A 17,674-nucleotide genomic window follows, 5' to 3' on the forward strand; every position below is an offset into this window, starting at 1 on the left:
ACGCTTCACCATCTGGCAGTCCGATGGACGAATCTGGGTTTGGAGGATGCCAGGAGAACGCTACCTGCCCCAATGCATAGTGCCAACTGTAAAGTTTGGTGGAGGAGGAATAATGGTCTGGGGCTGTTTTTCATGGTTTGGGCTAGGCCCCTTAGTTCCAGTGAAGGGAAATCTTAACGCTACAGCATACAATGACATTCTAGACAATTCTGTGCTTCTAACTTTGAGTCAACAGTTTGGGGAAGGCCCTTTGATTCTCTCTTCATCAGCTCTACTGGTTAGTTCAGAGCAGATACCATCCACCTGTATGATTCTCTCTTCATCTGCTCTACTGGTTAGTTCAGAGCAGATACCATCCACCTGTATGATTCTCTCTTCATCAGCTCTACTGGTTAGTTCAGAACAGATACCATCCACCTGTACGATTCTCTCTTCATCTGCTCTACTGGTTAGTTCAGAACAGATACCATCCACCTGTGTGATTCTCTCAGGCTCAGCTCTGTTTTCCAACCAGCCCTGTAAATCATTTTTTCTAAAATGACTCTTTGCAGTGAAATACTGTATGAATTCTACTGAGTATACAAAACATTAAGAACACCTAGACTTACCAGGTGAATGATATGATCCCTTATTGATGTCACTTGTTAAATCCACTTCAATCAGTGTAGATATCAGTGATTACTAGGGATGCATCCCAAACGGCACCCTATCACTATGAGGTACCCTACTTTTGACCAGGGCCCATTGAGCTCTGGTCAAAAGTAGTGCGATACGTAGGGAATAGGGTGCCATTTTGGACACAGACTTTGTCAGCGATGACTAGGTTCTCCAGACCATCAGTATCCTCATATTGTCCAGCGGCTGGGGTGGTGGTCAGTGGTCAGGCCGTGGTCATCATACCAGGGTGAGAAATAGCAGCTCAGTGTAAAGGACACAATAAAACCCTGGTCTGTCCTACAGCCAAGAAGACACAGGGGTTGCGTCCCAAATGGCACCCTTTTCCTATATAGTGCACTACTTTTGACAAGGGTCCATAGTGCTCTGGTCAAAAGTAGTGCACTATATAGGGAATATGGTGTCAATTTGGGGCACAGAGAGGGAGGAAGGAGAGAAGACACATGGAGGGAGGGAGGGAGGGAGGGAGGAGAGAAGACACATGTAGGGAGGGAGGGAGGGAGGGAGGAGAGAAGACACATGTAGGGAGGGAGGGAGGGAGGGAGGGAGGAGAGAAGACATGTAGGGAGGGAGGGAGGGAAAGACGGGGAGGGAGGAGAGAAGAAGACAGGGAGGGAGGGAGGAAGGAAGGAGAGAAGACACATGGAGGGAGGGAGGGAGGGAGGGAGGGAGGGAGGGAGGGGAGAAGAAGACAGGGAGGGAGGGAGGGAGAGAGAGAAGAAGACAGGGAGGGAGGGAGGGAGGGAGGGGAGAAGAAGACAGGGAGGGAGGGAGAAGAGAAGAAGACGGAGGGAGGGAGGGAGGGAGGGAAGAAGGAGAGAAGAAGACAGGGAGGGAGGAGAGAAGAAGACAGGGAGGGAGGAGAGAAGAAGACAGGGAGGGAGGGAGGAGAGAAGAAGACAGGGAGGGAGGGAGGGAGGAGAGAAGAAGACAGGGAGGGAGGGAGGGAGGAGAGAAGAAGACAGGGAGGGAGGGAGGGAGGAGAGAAGAAGACAGGGAGGGAGAGAGGGAGGAGAGAAGAAGACAGGGAGGGAGGGAGGAGAGAGACAGGGAGGGAGGGAAGGAGGAGAGAAGAAGACAGGGAGGGAGGGAGGGAGGGAGGGAGGGAGGGAGGAGAGAAGAAGACAGGGAGGGAGGGAGGGAGAGAGAGAAGAAGACAGGGAGGGAGGGAGGGAGGGAGGGGAGAAGAAGACAGGGAGGGAGGGAGAAGAGAAGAAGACGGAGGGAGGGAGGGAGGGAGGGAGGGAGGGAAGAAGGAGAGAAGAAGACAGGGAGGGAGGAGAGAAGAAGACAGGGAGGGAGGAGAGAAGAAGACAGGGAGGGAGGGAGGAGAGAAGAAGACAGGGAGGGAGGGAGGGAGGAGAGAAGAAGACAGGGAGGGTGGGAGGGAGGAGAGAAGAAGACAGGGAGGGAGGGAGGGAGGAGAGAAGAAGACAGGGAGGGAGAGAGGGAGGAGAGAAGAAGACAGGGAGGGAGGGAGGAGAGAGACAGGGAGGGAGGGAAGGAGGAGAGAAGAAGACAGGGAGGGAGGGAGGGAGGGAGGGAGGGAGGGAGGAGAGAAGAAGACAGGGAGGGAGGGAGGGAGGGAGGGAGGAGAGAAGAAGACAGGGAGGGAGGGAGGAGAGAAGAAGACAGGGAGGGAGCGAGGCAGCGAGAGGAGAGACACAGGGAGGGAGGGTCTCTCCTCAGGAGAGGACAGGGCTGTGTCTCAAATGGCACTATGGGCCCTGGTCAAAAGTAATGCTCTACATAGGGAATAGGGTGCCATTTGGGATACAGCCTCCTTCTCCCACCACCATCGGTCTCCACTCAGGACTAGAGAGGTCAGGATAGGACAGGAGGAGCTATCTACCTGCTAGAACCGAGAGCAAGGTGTCAAGCCCTCCTCCCATTGTCAACAGGACCACATCAGAGGGAGAATAGCCTCTGTATCCCTCCTCCCCTCCATCCCGCTCTTCCTTCCTGACTTCCCCCCTCTCATTCTCTTTCTCTGCTTGAATTGACTGGAAGGGCTACAGGCCTGTTTTATCCCCCCCTTCCTCTATGGCCTGCTGAATTGTGCCCTTGAGGTGTTTATAGGCTAGCTGACTGGATGTTGGATCAAAGGATCCTCTTTAAGTAAGTAAATGTGGCCTATCTGCTGTGACCTTTTCAAAAAAAATTAAATAATAATAATCTACAAGAGAAAAACAGTTGAGATGAGTGGTAGAATAAGCAGTCTCTCCCTCTCTGAGTGAAGGAATATATGTGAATGAATGATCTTCTGGGCTCCCGAGTGGCGCAGTGCATCTCAGTGCTTGAGGCGTCACTGCAGACCCCCTGGTTCGATTCCAGGCTGTATCACAACCGGCCGTGATTGGGAGTCCCATAGGGCAGTGCACAATTGGCCCAGCGTCGTCCGGGTTTGGCCGGTGTAGGCCGTCATTGTAAATAAGAATTTGTTCTTAACTGACTTGCCTAGTTAAATAAAGGTAAAATAAAATAAATAAATAAAATAAAATTGACAACAAAATGGGCTGAGTTGAAGAAGTAACATCAGATCGGCACGGCCTTGCTTTTTTTTTTTTTTTTTTTTTTTTTTGGGGGGGGGGGGGGGGGGGTAGATCAGCTTAATATTGCAGATAGATTGTAACTTCCATCAATGTAATTGTCTGCATCACTATATATATACACTCCCCTTTATTACTTTTCAACCCCGCCATCCTTTCCCTACTTAGTGAACAACAATGCCCAGGCCTCTACTTCCAGCCTATACTTACTATCTACACCTTATGGGCACATTCAATTTTACAATAATTCAATTTTATTTGTTTTTGCTCCTGAACTTCTTCTACTCTCAACCTCTCCGATCATTTTCATGATGTCCATCCGGTTTGCTTCTATATGCCATATCTTTCTAACAGCCTTGCTTGCTGTTTGGGGTTTTAGGCTGGGTTTCTGTATAGCACTTTGTGACATCTGATGATGTAAAAAGGGCTTTATAAATACATTTGATTGATTGCTTTTGAGGATCATCACACTGGAGTAAATAATAATCTCACAGATAATCATCTTGAGGACGTGAGCTGTGTGCTTATTGAAAAGTTACACATGACAGACAAGCAGTTTGATTAGAAAAGCTTGTTATTTCAACATCTTAGAAGAACATTAGAGACACCAAAACAGTAGTTCAGAAGCAGTAGAACAGGTCCAAACCAAGACAGGCCTGCCCTCACATCACCTCACATCAGGCTTCAGTTGGGATTGTGCTGGGTGCAAATGAGCACACTTTTTTAGTCTCTCTCAGATATGTACAGTATTTATATGGGATGCATCCCAAATGCCACCCTATTCCCTATGTAGTGCACTACTTTTGACCAGGCCCCAAAGTAGTGCACTATGTAGGGAATAGGGTGCCATTAGGGACGTAAACATGGAGTAGGGTGAAGTTGCCCCAGACGCTGATCTTAAGGCGTCCGCATGCTTCTCAGCCAAAACAGTTTGGAAGTGTTTGTGCATATGCTGTATTATTTGTGATGTTTTTTGTTAGTTTTGGACTTCGGTGAGGTTCTTTTATGGCTGTTCAGGCAAAAAAAACATTTTCTGGAGTCAAGCCGAAGTTTGGAGCCAAAATCTACGCCCCTTCGTCTGTGATTGGTCAGCAGTAGGGATTCTTCAATAGAGTACCACAGTATGAGTCATAATACCCATAAAACCTAGTGGTCAAACAGGAAAATGTTTCCAAATTGTTTTTCCACCATTCATTTTTCCCATCATTTTTTTTTTAAACACTTAAAATAAGGGCTGTGTTTTGTGTAAGTTTACCCTGGCGAGATGTTTTGATAACCGTGCAAATCTCTCTAGGACAAGATTACTTTTATCAAGGTGATTTACCCCCCCAAAATGTAATGCTAATTAGGCTATCATAAAGAACTACAAATGCCATGATGATCTGGACGAGACTGCCGAATCGAGGCAAAGGTAAGAATCTCTGGATGAACTATCTAATGTTAGCTAAATGTACTAATGAATAAATTGGCTAAATTTCTAAAAATGGAATATTCAGTGAACGGTCTTGCGCATGTTTTAAATTGACACACCTGTTAGCAAAGGTATCAGCTAGAGATGACGTGCAGGAGCTGGCAGGGATTTGTAGTCTTGCATGATGTCTACGTTGATGCTAATTAGCATTTTTGAATCTGAGAGTAAATAGAGCCGAATATATTGATAAAAGTCAACTTGTCCGAGAGAGATTTACATGGTTATCAAAATGTTACGCCAGGGTAAGCCTACACGAAACACAGCCCTTATTTTAAGTGTTTCTAAAATCCCCTATGGGAAAAATTCATGGTGGAAAAACGATTGGAACCATTTCCCTGTTTGACCGCTAGGTTTTCTGGGTATTATGACACCTCCACTGTGAGGCTCTATAAAGTCTTTGTTGTCATTCAATGTGAAACAACTCATTTTCATGCACATTTTTTCATTGAAAAATACTGCACCAAACATCTTAGATGTTAAATTGCAGTGGTGTAAAGTACTTAAGTAAAAACTCTTTAAAGTACTACTTAAGTAGTTTTGGGGGGTATTTGTACTTTACTATTTAAGAAAATAAAAGAATATACTTTTTATTACATACATTTTCCCTGACACCCAAAACTACTCGTTACATTTCGAATGCTTAGCAGGACAGGAAAATGGTCATCCCAGGTCATCCCTACTGCCTCTGATCTGGCGAACTAACTACACAGAAATGCGTCGTTTGTAAATGATGTCTGAGTGTTGGAGTGTGCCCCTGGCTCTCCGTAAATTAAAACAACAAGAAAATTGTGACGTCTGGTTTGCTTAATATAAGGAATTTGAAATGATTTTGACTTTTACTTTTGATACTTAAGTATATTTTAGCAATTACATTTACTTTTGATTCTTAAGTATATTTCAAACCAAATACTTTTAGACTTTTACTCAAGTAGGATTTTACTGGGTGACTTTCACTTGAGTCATTTTCTATTATGTTATCTTTACTTTTACTCAAGTATGACAATTTAGTACTTTTTCCACCACTGTAAAATTGCACGACTAACTAAGATCTCCTCGGCAAAAAAAAAGATTTCTTGAGTTATCTTAGATTAATTCAGACTATTTTGAGGAAGTGTATACGGACTACGGCATCTCAAAATGGACAAACAGTACTATTGCTGCATTATTCTGGTTTTTCAAGCGAAGGTCTTTTAAGGGCATATGCGAGGATGCTCGTTCGGTTCGGCTAGCCGACTTCGGCCAGGCCTTGCTGAAGCCTTTAGATACATTTTTAATTTTCCCCATTAACAGTTAAGGTTAGGATCTGGGGGGGAATCTGATCCTAGATCAGTGTCTAGGGGCAACTTCTACCTGGAGCTCTTTATACAGCAATAGTGTCCTGGGGATCAGGGACTGTGGTATGGGACACAGACCTGGGTTCAAATACTACTTTTAATCTTTCAAATATTTTGAGCGTTTGCTCTAGCCTGCCAAGAATGTCAGACGGACAGGGTTTTTCCCGTTTTGGGACAATTTTATTGGTCCATTAAACCAGGCATGCTCAATGAAGCTCAGATAACGTATTTTTGTTTTATTATTCTGCATAGTATTTGAACGCAGGTCTGATGAGAGATCAGTCAGGAGAAGAAAAGCGAATGAACTGATTATGAAAACAAGTCAGAATCCCATAGGTCATATTCCCTCTATAGTGCCCTACTTTGGACCAGGGCCAATAGAGACACGATTGACAATAGACAAAGCAAACAGACACTTATAATTTCTGCAGGCATTTCAGGCATACCTTTTTCAATAAAACCCAGAAACTCTATCAACATCACAGCCAGATCATTAAAATAAACATGTAATAATACATTACCATATATTGTGACCCTTGACCTTTTAAACACATAGCATAGCGACACGCTATAAAACAACCATCAAAAGTTACAGCAACATTAACCTCGTTCCCAGGCTCAAGTGCTACTGAGAGAGCCGGCTGGTGGAAAAGATTACAGCAATATTCTAAATTTTTTCTCACTCTCCATCCAATCACAGATTGCAGTCTGTTAGTAGAGACTAGAGACGTTAGCCGGTAGGTGCCATTTTGTTGCCATGGCATTTTCCCAACGGTTCCCTTTGTCTTTGTGTGTGAGTCCCAAATGCCACCATATATGGGCCCTGGTCAAAAGTAGTGCACTACACATGGTGCCATTTGGGACGCTCCCTTTGCGTCTCTCCCATCCCATCATGACAGTGCATAACAATAGACTCTCTCCAACCCAGCCGCAACAAGGGGGGGGGTTTCACAGGAAGTACATTCCTCTACTGGGTCGTTGGGAGCCCAGTCTGTCTTTCCACCCATGTGTTCTACAGACACCACGACAGCGTTTCAAATCGTACCCTATTCCCTATATAGTGCAGTACTTTTGACCAGAGCCCTGATCAAAAGTAGTGCACTATATAGGGAAAAGGGTACCATTTGGGACACATACCATCTCTGGTTCAAAAGGGTTCAGTGCTTCAGAAAATAATAAGATAATAGCAGTATAAAGGTTAAATAGCCTAGCCCTGACAGATGAGGACACTTTAACAGCTGTCTGTCTAACAGTGTCCTAACAATAAGACTGTTAGTTACAAGTGATTTGGTGTGGAGGACGTAGGTCCTTATGAAGACTGGAGCAACTGTAAAACACCAGCCTACTACAGAAGTAAAAGTGATGGACAGAGCAGGAGGAGGAGGAGGGGAATGCAGGGGAAAAGCTGGCAGGCAGATGGAGAGACTGAAAAATAAGATGGGATCATCTCATCTTGTGCAAATCAGTGTTCGAGGAAAAGATGAAAGGCACTTTTCAGTTACACGTTTTCAACAATAAGAACAGTTATAATAAGGTATTCTCTGCTGGAAAATAGTATCTGTGTAAGGAGTGAAGATGAAGGTCACTGACAAACTAAATGAGTCATCAATAAATGCAACACAGGCAATACATCAGGAACAAACAAAACCAATCAAACCAATAATCTAAACCAGTAATATGATCTGCACATTCAGATGCTATTTACCGTAATAAAACAGTGATCTCTTCTCTCCTATTTAAGGCAACAGTGATTCATTTGTTGTGAACGTCACCATCCATCATGTGACAATATGACAATACAAACCACACATACTGTCCGGACCAGTGTTTCCCAACCCTGGTCCTCCAGTAGTACACATTTTCGTTGTAGCCCTGGACAAACACACCTCATTCAGCTCATTGAGGACTTTATGATTAGTTGACTAGTTGAATTAGGTGTGCTTGTCCAGGGTTACAATATAAATGTGTACTGTTGGGGGTACTGGAGGACCAGGGTTGGGAAACACTGGTCTGGACCGTTCCAAACAGTTAATGCTTTTCTATTTCCAGCACACATGTAGAGAGAGAAATCCAGCCCTCTAGTGGGATCCACTGGTACTTCACCATGGGAATCTCTTGCAACATTTATAGTTTTCAAGTTTCTAGGACTTTTAGACAAGGTGCCATTGCCACACAACTGGCCTTGGAACAACCCAGTAAAAGGGGTCGGGAACCACATAAAACAAGGTCTCCTCTCTTGTCTACAAAACACAATTAATCTTTGGAATGATGCCTTTTTAAAAACAGAGTATAAAACCACCTAAATAAAGAAATACTTTATTTTCCCTTGTGTAGAAAAAAAAAGCCTTGGTTTAATCGTGTGTCTCTCGGAGAGCTCAGTGGCTTGAACCCATAGAGGTTTGGACCCATAGAGGTTGGGGAGGCTGGAGATTACAGTCCATTTAACGGTTAGTCAGTCCAGTAAAGTTCTGGGTGGGCTTTCTGATCCAGCAAATCCACTGCTGGCAAATAAAAAAAAAGGTCTATGTCCCAAATTGCACCCTATTCCCTATATAGTGCACTACTTGTGACCAGAACCCAATAGGCACTATATAGGAATTGGGTGCCAGCCATCAACCACTAACCAAGCCTCGGGTGAACCTAATATGCTACGATAATATTGCCTTCTGTATGTTTTCATGGCGACCCTCACTTCCCAGAAGTATCAGTGGGGTTGTATTCTGTCTCTCCTGAGGAAACCTGAGAGATCCTGCGTGTTGAGCCCCACAGCCGACGGGAGAACTGACCCGAGCGCACCTAGGGGAGAGAGAGAGAGAGAGAGAGAGAGAGACAGAGAGAGACAGACAGAGAGAGAGAGAGAGAGAGACAGAGAGAGAGACAGAGAGAGAGACAGAGAGACAGACAGAGAGAGAGACAGAGAGAGAGACAGAGAGAGAGAGAGAGACAGAGAGAGATACAGAGAGAGAGAGAGAGAGAGATACAGAGAGAGAGAGACAGACAGAGAGAGATACAGAGAGAGGGAGATACAGAGCGAGAGAGATACAGAGAGAGAGAGAGAGAGAGAGAGAGAGAGAGAGAGAGAGAGAGAGGACAACAGGTCTCTGAGCACTGACTGAGCATGTGTTGAAACTAGGAGAATGTAACTATCAGGGATGTTATTGAACTAAAGATCCTTGTTATCATCTAACATGAAATACATATGGGATAGAAAATTAGGTGCAATTGCTTATGGAATAGGGTGCCATTTGGGATGCAGACGTTACCTCCTCTGGTTTCCCGGCCCCCACCACGATGAGCTTTCCATCCTCCAGGCCCACCAGGATGTGGCTGCTCTCTTTGGTCACTGACACACTCCTCACAGCCACCTTCAACGCCAGGGGAGACACAGCCAGCACCAGACTGACACACACACACACACACACACAATGTTATGGAAGGTGGTGTAGTCTAATTGAAGTGTATTACTAATGATGGCCATACACACTGTGTTGCATGTCTCACCTGTGCAGGTGTCTGATGTGTAGGTTTCCCTGCTGGGTTCCCAGGATGATGTAATCAGGGACCAGGTAGAGAGCTGTCACCTGTTCCTCCAGGCTGACAGATGACAGCAGACAGCCGTTCACAGAGTAAACATGGAGGGAGTACTTCTCCTTTAATACAGGACAGAGAGAGAGAGAGATAGAGAGCGAGAGAGACACACAAAGAGAGGGAAGAGGGGATTATTGAGAGAGATCCAATTAAATGAAATTTAAATATGGTTGAGTGTGTGTGTGTGCTTGTGTGCATGTAAATGAATGCGTGTGTGTGTTCCGTACCTTCCCAGCAGTGAGTCCCTCCAGGGCGGTCTGTGCCACGATGTGCCCCTCCATGCCCACCTGCAGCTCAGTGACCCGGGCAGGCAGGCAGCTCTCACCGGGCGGACGCAGGGTACGAAGGAACTGGCCACGACGTACACTGTGGATTATCAGAGTACCATCCTGAGAGAGGGGGGGGAGAGAGAGAGGGGGAAAGAGAGAGAGGGGGGCAAGAGAGAGGGGGGAAAGAGAGAAAGAGGGGGGGAGAGAGAGAGAGAGAGAGAGAGGGGGAGAGAGAGAGAGAGGGGGGAGAGAGAGTAAGAAACCAAATGTGACAGTCTATACCCTGGATCATTTCACTTAAACTGGATTGAAGGGCTCTCTCAAATCACAGATTGCCCCTTTAACACACCATCTCTGACCCCTGACCTCTCACCTTTGACCCAGAGACAGCCATGTCCAGCTCGGTGCTGATTGCCACACAGGTGACCTCCTGGTCGTGTCCACAGAGGACCTGCACTGGACGAGGAGAGAGACCACTGGAGAACCCACCCTGGGAGAGGGGAGAGGAGGGGATGGAGAGAGAGAGATTAAACCTTTTTGACTCTCCATCAGAAGACCATTTTACAGAGAAAGTACAAATATGAAGATAATTACAAGATCATTTCTATGCTGCTTATTCTACTAGTGCTACTGATTTTCTAAGACTCGCGATTGTGGAAGAGGAAAGTCTTACCTGCTGTAGAACCTGCCACACGATACAGGATGTATCCCTGGAACCAGAGATGAGGTAGATACCACAGAGGTCCAGAGCCAGACAAGTCACCACATCTACAGGACAGACAGGACACTCATCACTATCAGACATGTTAGCAGGTCTACAGGACAGACAGGACACTCTCATCACTATCAGACATGTTAGCAGGTCTACAGGACACTCATCACTATCAGACATGTTAGCAGGTCTACAGGACAGACAGGACACTCTCATCACTATCAGACATGTTAGCAGGTCTACAGGACACTCATCACTATCAGACATGTTAGCAGGTCTACAGGACACTCATCACTATCAGACATGTTAGCAGGTCTACAGGACAGACAGGACACTCTCATCACTATCAGACATGTTACCAGGTCTACAGGACAGACAGGACACTCATCACTATCAGACATGTTAGCAGGTCTACAGGACAGACAGGACACTCTCATCACTATCAGACATGTTACCAGGTCTACAGGACAGACAGGACACTCATCACTATCAGACATGTTACCAGGTCTACGGGACAGACAGGACACTCTCATCACTATCAGACATGTTAGCAGGTCTACAGGACAGACAGGAAAGATAGGACAGACAGAACAGACAGTAACTCTCATCTCTATCTGGCCAACAGAATACAATAGAACTATGTCATCTCTTTGGGGGCTGATCTAGAATCAGATCCCCCCCTGTAACCATACTGATTTTGATCTAAAAGGTCAAACTGATCCTAAATCAGCACTCTTACTCTGACAAACGTGATACATGGTCTCCCCCGTCCTCCCTCCCTCCCTCCCCGTCCGTCCTCCCTCCCCATCCTCCCTCCCCCCTCCCTCCCCATCCTCCCTCCCTCCCCATCCTCCCTCCCCCCATCCTCCCGTCCTCCCTCCCCCATCCTCCCTCCCTCCCCATCCTCCCTTCCATACTCCCGTCCTCCCTCCCCGTCCTCCCTCCCTCCCCGTCCTCCCTCCCATCCTCCTGTCCTCCCTCCCCGTCCTCCCTGCCCATCCTCCCTCCCTCCCCATCCTCCCTCCCCCTCGTCCTCCCTCCCTCCCATCCTCCCGTCCTTCCTCCCTCCCATCCTCCCGTCCTCCCTCCCTCCCCGTCCCCCATCCGCCATCCTCCCTCCCTCCCGTCCTCCCTCCCCGTCCTCCCTCCCTCCCATCCTCCTGTCCTCCCTCCCCGTCCTCCCTCCCCGTCCTCCCTCCCCATCCTCCCTCCCTCCCATCCTCCTGTCCTCCCTCCCATCCTCCTGTCCTCCCTCCCATCCTCCTGTCCTCCCTCCCATCTTCCCGTCCTCCCTCCCCGTCCTCCCTTCCCGTCCCCCCCCGTCCTCCCTCCCACACCGTCCTCCCTCCCCATCCTCCCGTCCTCCCCATCCTCCCCCCTCCCAATCCTCCCAATCCTCCCGTCTTCCCTCCCTCCTCATCCTCCCTCCCTCCCCGTCCTCCCTCCCATCATTATCTTGTAGCTCACCGATGTGTCGGCAGATCTTGCCCACCAGTTTGCCCTTTCCCAGCTGGGTGACTCGGAGGCTGCAGTCCCAGTGTCCTCCACTGAACAGCAGACGGCCATCGTTAGACACCACCAACACCTGAGTACTGAGCTCTACCCCTGGGAATAAGAGACCACTCAGGAACCGCTGGGTTCTGCAGGAGGGAGGGAGGGATGGTAGGAAGAGAGGGAGAAAGGAAGAAATGTAAGAGGAGGGGGAGGAGAGAGTTAAGAGAGGAGAGAGTTAAGAGAGGAGAGAGTTAAGAGAGGAGGTGGGAGTTGAGTAAACCTAGTAATAATTTACAATAACGGGCCTTTAACTGAAGGAAGAGAGGTTGTTGAAACCAATATGTTTATATAGTTGTGCCATGTTAATATTAACAAATGGTGATTTGTCCTTTAACATTTTCTAGCAGAAAGATGTTGTTTACCAATGAAAAGTAACTCAAGTGTTTCCCATTCAGACTAATCCCAATAAGATACATGTTTATACGTCCACTGTAGTTCTAACGCTCCAGTCCCATAAAACACAAACAGACTTCTCCATCAATTCAAACTTCTGATTTGGAGTCACATTAATAAAACCAAGCAGCTGAGCTGGGGACCAGATGGGCTGGCGACACACTACACAGCCGGAGTCCCAAATGGCACACTGTTCCCTATTTAGCCCACTCCTTTTGACCAGAGCCCATAGGGTCCTGTAGGGCACTATATAGGGAATAGGGTGCCATTTGGGATGCAGCCACGCTGTGTTGGGGTTCCTCCTTATCCTTCTCTCTGTGTTTAGAGTGGGATTTACATCTGTCATTTCTTGACAGGCATTCTGTAGGGCCATTAACTTACTTGGGATTGGCCACGGTGGGGTCCTTGGTGAAGGTAAAGTAGTTGGCGATGTTCTTATCGTAAGGCAGCCAGCTGTGGGTCCCAATCAGACCGTTAGAACTCACTGTCACCTACAGGGAAGGAAGGGAACAGAGGGGGAGGGGGGGGGGGGGGGGACAGTCAAAAGAAGCCCCATAATGCACTAGGGTTGAACAATTCTGGTAACTTTCCCCAAAATCCCCAGGTTTTCCAGAAGTCCTGGTAGCAGCATTCCCAGACTTACAGCTTATTTCCTCCTCATTCCAGGAATCTACCGACTGGGATTTCTGGTTAACCTTGGAAAGTTAGTGGAATTTTGCAACCCTATGCTGAACCTCTGTACCCCTTCAACCAAGCAGAAAGGTGAAATGCCTTTAGCACACCTTATTGTGTGTGAATGTGTTGTTTGATGTAGCTGTGTTGAGTGTATGAGAGGCTGGTGTCAGTGAGGTATCAGTGTGTCCCTTCTCTAGTGTGTCTCTGTGTGTCTGTGATTGTGTTCTCACCAGTACGTCAGAGCCCTGGATGATAAAGGAGCGGTTCTGGTTCCTGGGAACCACCGCCTGGACCAGAGGCCGCCCATCACACACCACCTAGGCACACACACACACACACACACACACACACACACACACACACACACACACACACACACACACACACACACACACACACACACACACACACACACACACACACACACACACACACACACACACACACACACACACACACACACACACAATCCAATTTTGAATACTGAAGTGGCTATTGTAATATTAAATGTAGGGGCAATGATATAGACTACTAGAGAAACTTTATGATTCTGATGAAATATAGGAGAAGGATTCCTCTCTACCTCCATAAAAGGGCGTAGTTTGTCGAGCTGTTCAAACAGGTTGGGGGGTAGAGTGTCCATGCGGGCCTGCCTCCTAGAGGCACTCTCTGATGACATACGAGGGGGGTGTGGCTCCTAACAAGAGGGAGAGAGAGACAGGGCACACTGAGTCAGTCACAATGTCCCACTGAGATACTAGCTACAGACAACTAAGACAGCTAGAAACCCAGAGAGCTAGCTACAGACAGCCAGAGAGCTAGCTACAGACAGCTACAGACAGCCAGAGAGCTAGCTACAGACAGCCAGAGAGCTAGCTACAGACAGCTACAGACAGCCAGAGAGCTAGCTACAGACAGCTACAGACAGCCAGAGAGCTAGCTACAAGACACCCAGAGACCTAGCTACAGACAGCCAGAGAGCTAGCTACAAGACACCCAGAGAGCTAGCTACAGACAGCCAGAGAGCTAGCTACAGACAGCTACAGACAGCTAGCTACAAGACACCCAGAGACCTAGCTACAGACAGCCAGAGAGCTAGCTACAAGACACCCAGAGAGCTAGCTACAGACAGCCAGAGAGCTAGCTACAGACAGCTACAGACACCCAGAGAGCTAGCTACAGACACCCAGAGAGCTAGCTACAGACAGCTACAGTCAGCCAGAGAGCTAGCTACAGACAGCCAGAGAGCTAGCTACAGACAGCCAGAGAGCTAGCTACAGACACCCAGAGAGCTAGCTACAGACACCCATAGAGCTAGCTACAGACACCTAAAGACAGCTACAGACACCCAGAGAGCTAGCTACAGACAGCCAGAGAGCTAGCTACAGACAGCCAGAGAGCTAGCTACAGACACCCAGAGAGCTAGCTACAGACAGCCAGAGAGCTAGCTACAGACACCCAGAGAGCTAGCTACAGACACCCAGAGAGCTAGCTACAGACACCCAGAGAGCTAGCTACAGACAGCCAGAGACCTAGCTACATACAGCTACAGACACCCAGAGATCTAGCTACAGACAGCTACAGACACCCAGAGAGCTAGCTACAGACAGCTACAGACACCCAGAGAGCTAGCTACAGACACCCAGAGAGCTAGCTACAGACACCCAGAGAGCTAGCTACTGACAGCCAGAGAGCTAGCTACAGACAGTCAGAGAGCTAGCTACAGACAGTCAGAGCTAGCTACAGACACCCAGAGAGCTAGCTACAGACAGTCAGAGAGCTAGCTACAGACAGTCAGAGAGCTAGCTACAGACAGTCAGAGAGCTAGCTACAGACACACAGAGAGCTAGCTACAGACACCCAGAGAGCTAGCTACAGACAGTCAGAGAGCTAGCTACAGACAGTCAGAGAGCTAGCTACATACAGTCAGAGAGCTAGCTACAGACACCCAGAGAGCTAGCTACAGACACCCAGAGAGCTAGCTACAGACACACAGTCAGGGAGCTACAGACAGTCAGATTCACAGACTGATAAACCGTGTCATTCAGTCAAACACACACACACACACACACACACACACACACACTGGCAGACAGCAGGAGCCATACATACTCTACTCTCCAGACTCAATACAACTATTCCCTCTGGCTTATGGAGGGAGACTATAAATTGAGGGAGTGTTTAACAAATCAAGCAGGACTGTAAATTCAATGTGACAGGGGTCAGACCTTGACATACACACACACACACACACACACACCTTGAGTAGTTGACAGGGCGTCTGTCCAAAGTTACTGATGATGCCCTCCAGGGCCTTGCGCTCCGTCTCATTGGCTATGGCGTCCAGATCCACCGCACCTACACAAAATAACAGAACAGAATCAAATAGAACACAACACAACAGAACGGAATCGAACAGAACGTAACAGAACAGAACGTAACAGAATAGAACACAACAGAACGGAATAGAACAGAACAGAACAGAACAGAACATAACAGAACTCTATTGTGCAACTCTGATATGGAAATGTACCTGGTATACATCGTAGGGTCTGAGTGAGGATGGAGGGAAGCCTATTCCTCATATCACATTGGGAGATGTTGTGAGTCTCAAATTGTACCCTTTTCCCTATATATAGTGCAGTACTTTTGACTAGGACCCATAGGGCTTTGGTCAAAAGTAGTGAACTATCTAGGGAATAGAAGTGACCTATATAGGGAATAGGGTGCCATTCTCCTTACCTTCATAGGTACAGTAGTAGAAGACATTGAGAGCCTCCACAGCCTTCTCCCCTCTCTGCTTGCAGCCAAAGATCAGGTCAATCCACTCATGGAGGTGAGAGGACACATGCTCACACTCCTACACAATATTGGGACAAATGCATTTGTAAAAGGAAATGTATTTGATTACTTGATTAAAATGTGTCCAATCAGAGAGTGCAGCATGGCTGTGGGGGTTGCACCAGTGTTTGCCAAATATTTTTTTCCAGGCGGGAGGCCTCACCAGAGCCTTCCTGTGTTTCCTGATGAAGTCTTCTCTAGACAAGGCCCATTGTGGTAACAGAACATCAGTCACATTGTCCTGGGTCATCTGCAGACTGCCCAGGTCAAACCCTGCAGTAAACAGACACAGAGACAGTCAAACCTTCCTCAGCTACATAAACAGAGTATCCAACATTTGGTAGGATACGAGGCTGTACGAAAACACTATGATAGGCCATATTTATGTTGTGTTTATATATTGTGTAACAAATGCCTTGTGAATAGGAATTAACATAAATCGTTGCATTCCACTTAGGGTGCTTTCGTAAATTCACTCTGGAAATCTACTTAGATTTTAGAGCACTCTGGTTTGAGAGTGCCAGAGCAGAATAATTGATTAGTTAATTGATGAATCCGAGAGCAATACGCTCTGAATTTACGAACGGACAATCTGACAATGTTCTGAATTTTACGAATGCCCAGAGTGACACTCCAGAGTGAGTTCGCTAACACAGCCTTCCTCATGTGAAGGGAACACAGCCTTAGTCTTCCTCATGTGAAGGGAACACAGCCTTAGTCTTCCTCATGTGAAGGGAACACAGCCTTAGTCTTCCTCACGTGAAGGGAACACAGCCTTAGTCTTCCTCATGTGAAGGGAACACAGCCTTAGTCTTCCTCACGTGAAGGGAACACAGCCTTAGTCTTCCTCACGTGAAGGGAACACAGGCTTAGTCTTCCTCACGTGAAGGGAGTGCTACTCACCGTTGATGTTCTGCAGGAACTCTGGAAAGTAGAAGAACTCAGGGATGAGCTCTTTGACGTCAGCGGGGCTCTCCATGCGAGCCTGCCAGGCTGCTGCTACAGAGTGGAACTGACGGTCTGCACAGTCAAACCTGCAACACACACAGCCAGGAAGCACACTGTTCAAATGGAACAGTCACACACACACCTTGAAGTGTTAGATTAATACTTTACATCCTCATACAACTTCAAACACTACCACACTCCCTTCCACAGCTCCATACACCCTGATACACACTTGTGTCTTCACACAACCCAATATACACCCACATCCACACACCCCTGCTGTACCTGCCGCTCTGCAGCTGGATGTGGAGGGTGGTGAAGGGTTCCATACGGATCATGTAGTGCATGACTCCTGCTGCGTTAGAGTAGTGTGTTCCATAGTGGAACTTATCTATCGTGCCGGTTGAGTCCTCAAAGCTCTCATACCTGATCAGACAAGATGATGAAAATGGTGCCATGCATTAATAGGAATAACAATGACTTAAACATTAAACACATGCAGTAACAAAGTGTATTTGTGGAGCATGTATACTGTGTATAATACTCGTCATAATAAACCAGACTAAATGCAGATAACACAACAGATATAATAGGGTAAGCTTGTGTTTTAAGAGAACTGGAGATGATCTAGTCTGCGTCCCAAATGGCACCCTATTCCCTACATA

At 47.2% G+C, this 17,674-nt stretch overlaps 1 protein-coding gene across 2 annotated transcripts in view; it reads right to left on the reverse strand.

Annotated features, from left to right (window-relative positions):
* Window positions 1–3,786: 3,786 nt before the first annotated feature.
* LOC311111943 (neurobeachin-like protein 2) overlaps window positions 3,787–17,674 on the reverse strand; it is a 106,805-nt gene continuing 92,917 nt past the window's right edge. The window contains exons 45-60 of one of the 2 annotated variants that reach the window (XM_084154878.1): window positions 17,295–17,435; window positions 16,965–17,095; window positions 16,225–16,334; window positions 15,963–16,080; window positions 15,481–15,578; window positions 13,804–13,917; window positions 13,451–13,537; window positions 12,927–13,036; window positions 12,066–12,238; window positions 10,560–10,654; window positions 10,260–10,376; window positions 9,845–10,006; window positions 9,531–9,679; window positions 9,293–9,428; window positions 8,056–8,825; window positions 3,787–7,866 (exon numbers count right to left, since the gene is read on the reverse strand). In XM_084154878.1, the coding sequence (XP_084011004.1) occupies window positions 8,718–8,825; window positions 9,293–9,428; window positions 9,531–9,679; window positions 9,845–10,006; window positions 10,260–10,376; window positions 10,560–10,654; window positions 12,066–12,238; window positions 12,927–13,036; window positions 13,451–13,537; window positions 13,804–13,917; window positions 15,481–15,578; window positions 15,963–16,080; window positions 16,225–16,334; window positions 16,965–17,095; window positions 17,295–17,435 (1,849 nt within the window). In that variant the 3' untranslated portion in view covers window positions 3,787–7,866; window positions 8,056–8,717. Of the gene's footprint in view, window positions 8,826–9,292; window positions 9,429–9,530; window positions 9,680–9,844; window positions 10,007–10,259; window positions 10,377–10,559; window positions 10,655–12,065; window positions 12,239–12,926; window positions 13,037–13,450; window positions 13,538–13,803; window positions 13,918–15,480; window positions 15,579–15,962; window positions 16,081–16,224; window positions 16,335–16,964; window positions 17,096–17,294; window positions 17,436–17,674 lie in introns of both variants that reach the window. The other variant, XM_084154877.1, reaches the window with a different exon arrangement.

The sequence above is a fragment of the Coregonus lavaretus genome (assembly GCF_964263955.1).
Source record: "Coregonus lavaretus genome assembly, chromosome: 3".
In the NCBI taxonomy this organism is placed as follows: domain Eukaryota; kingdom Metazoa; phylum Chordata; class Actinopteri; order Salmoniformes; family Salmonidae; genus Coregonus; species Coregonus lavaretus.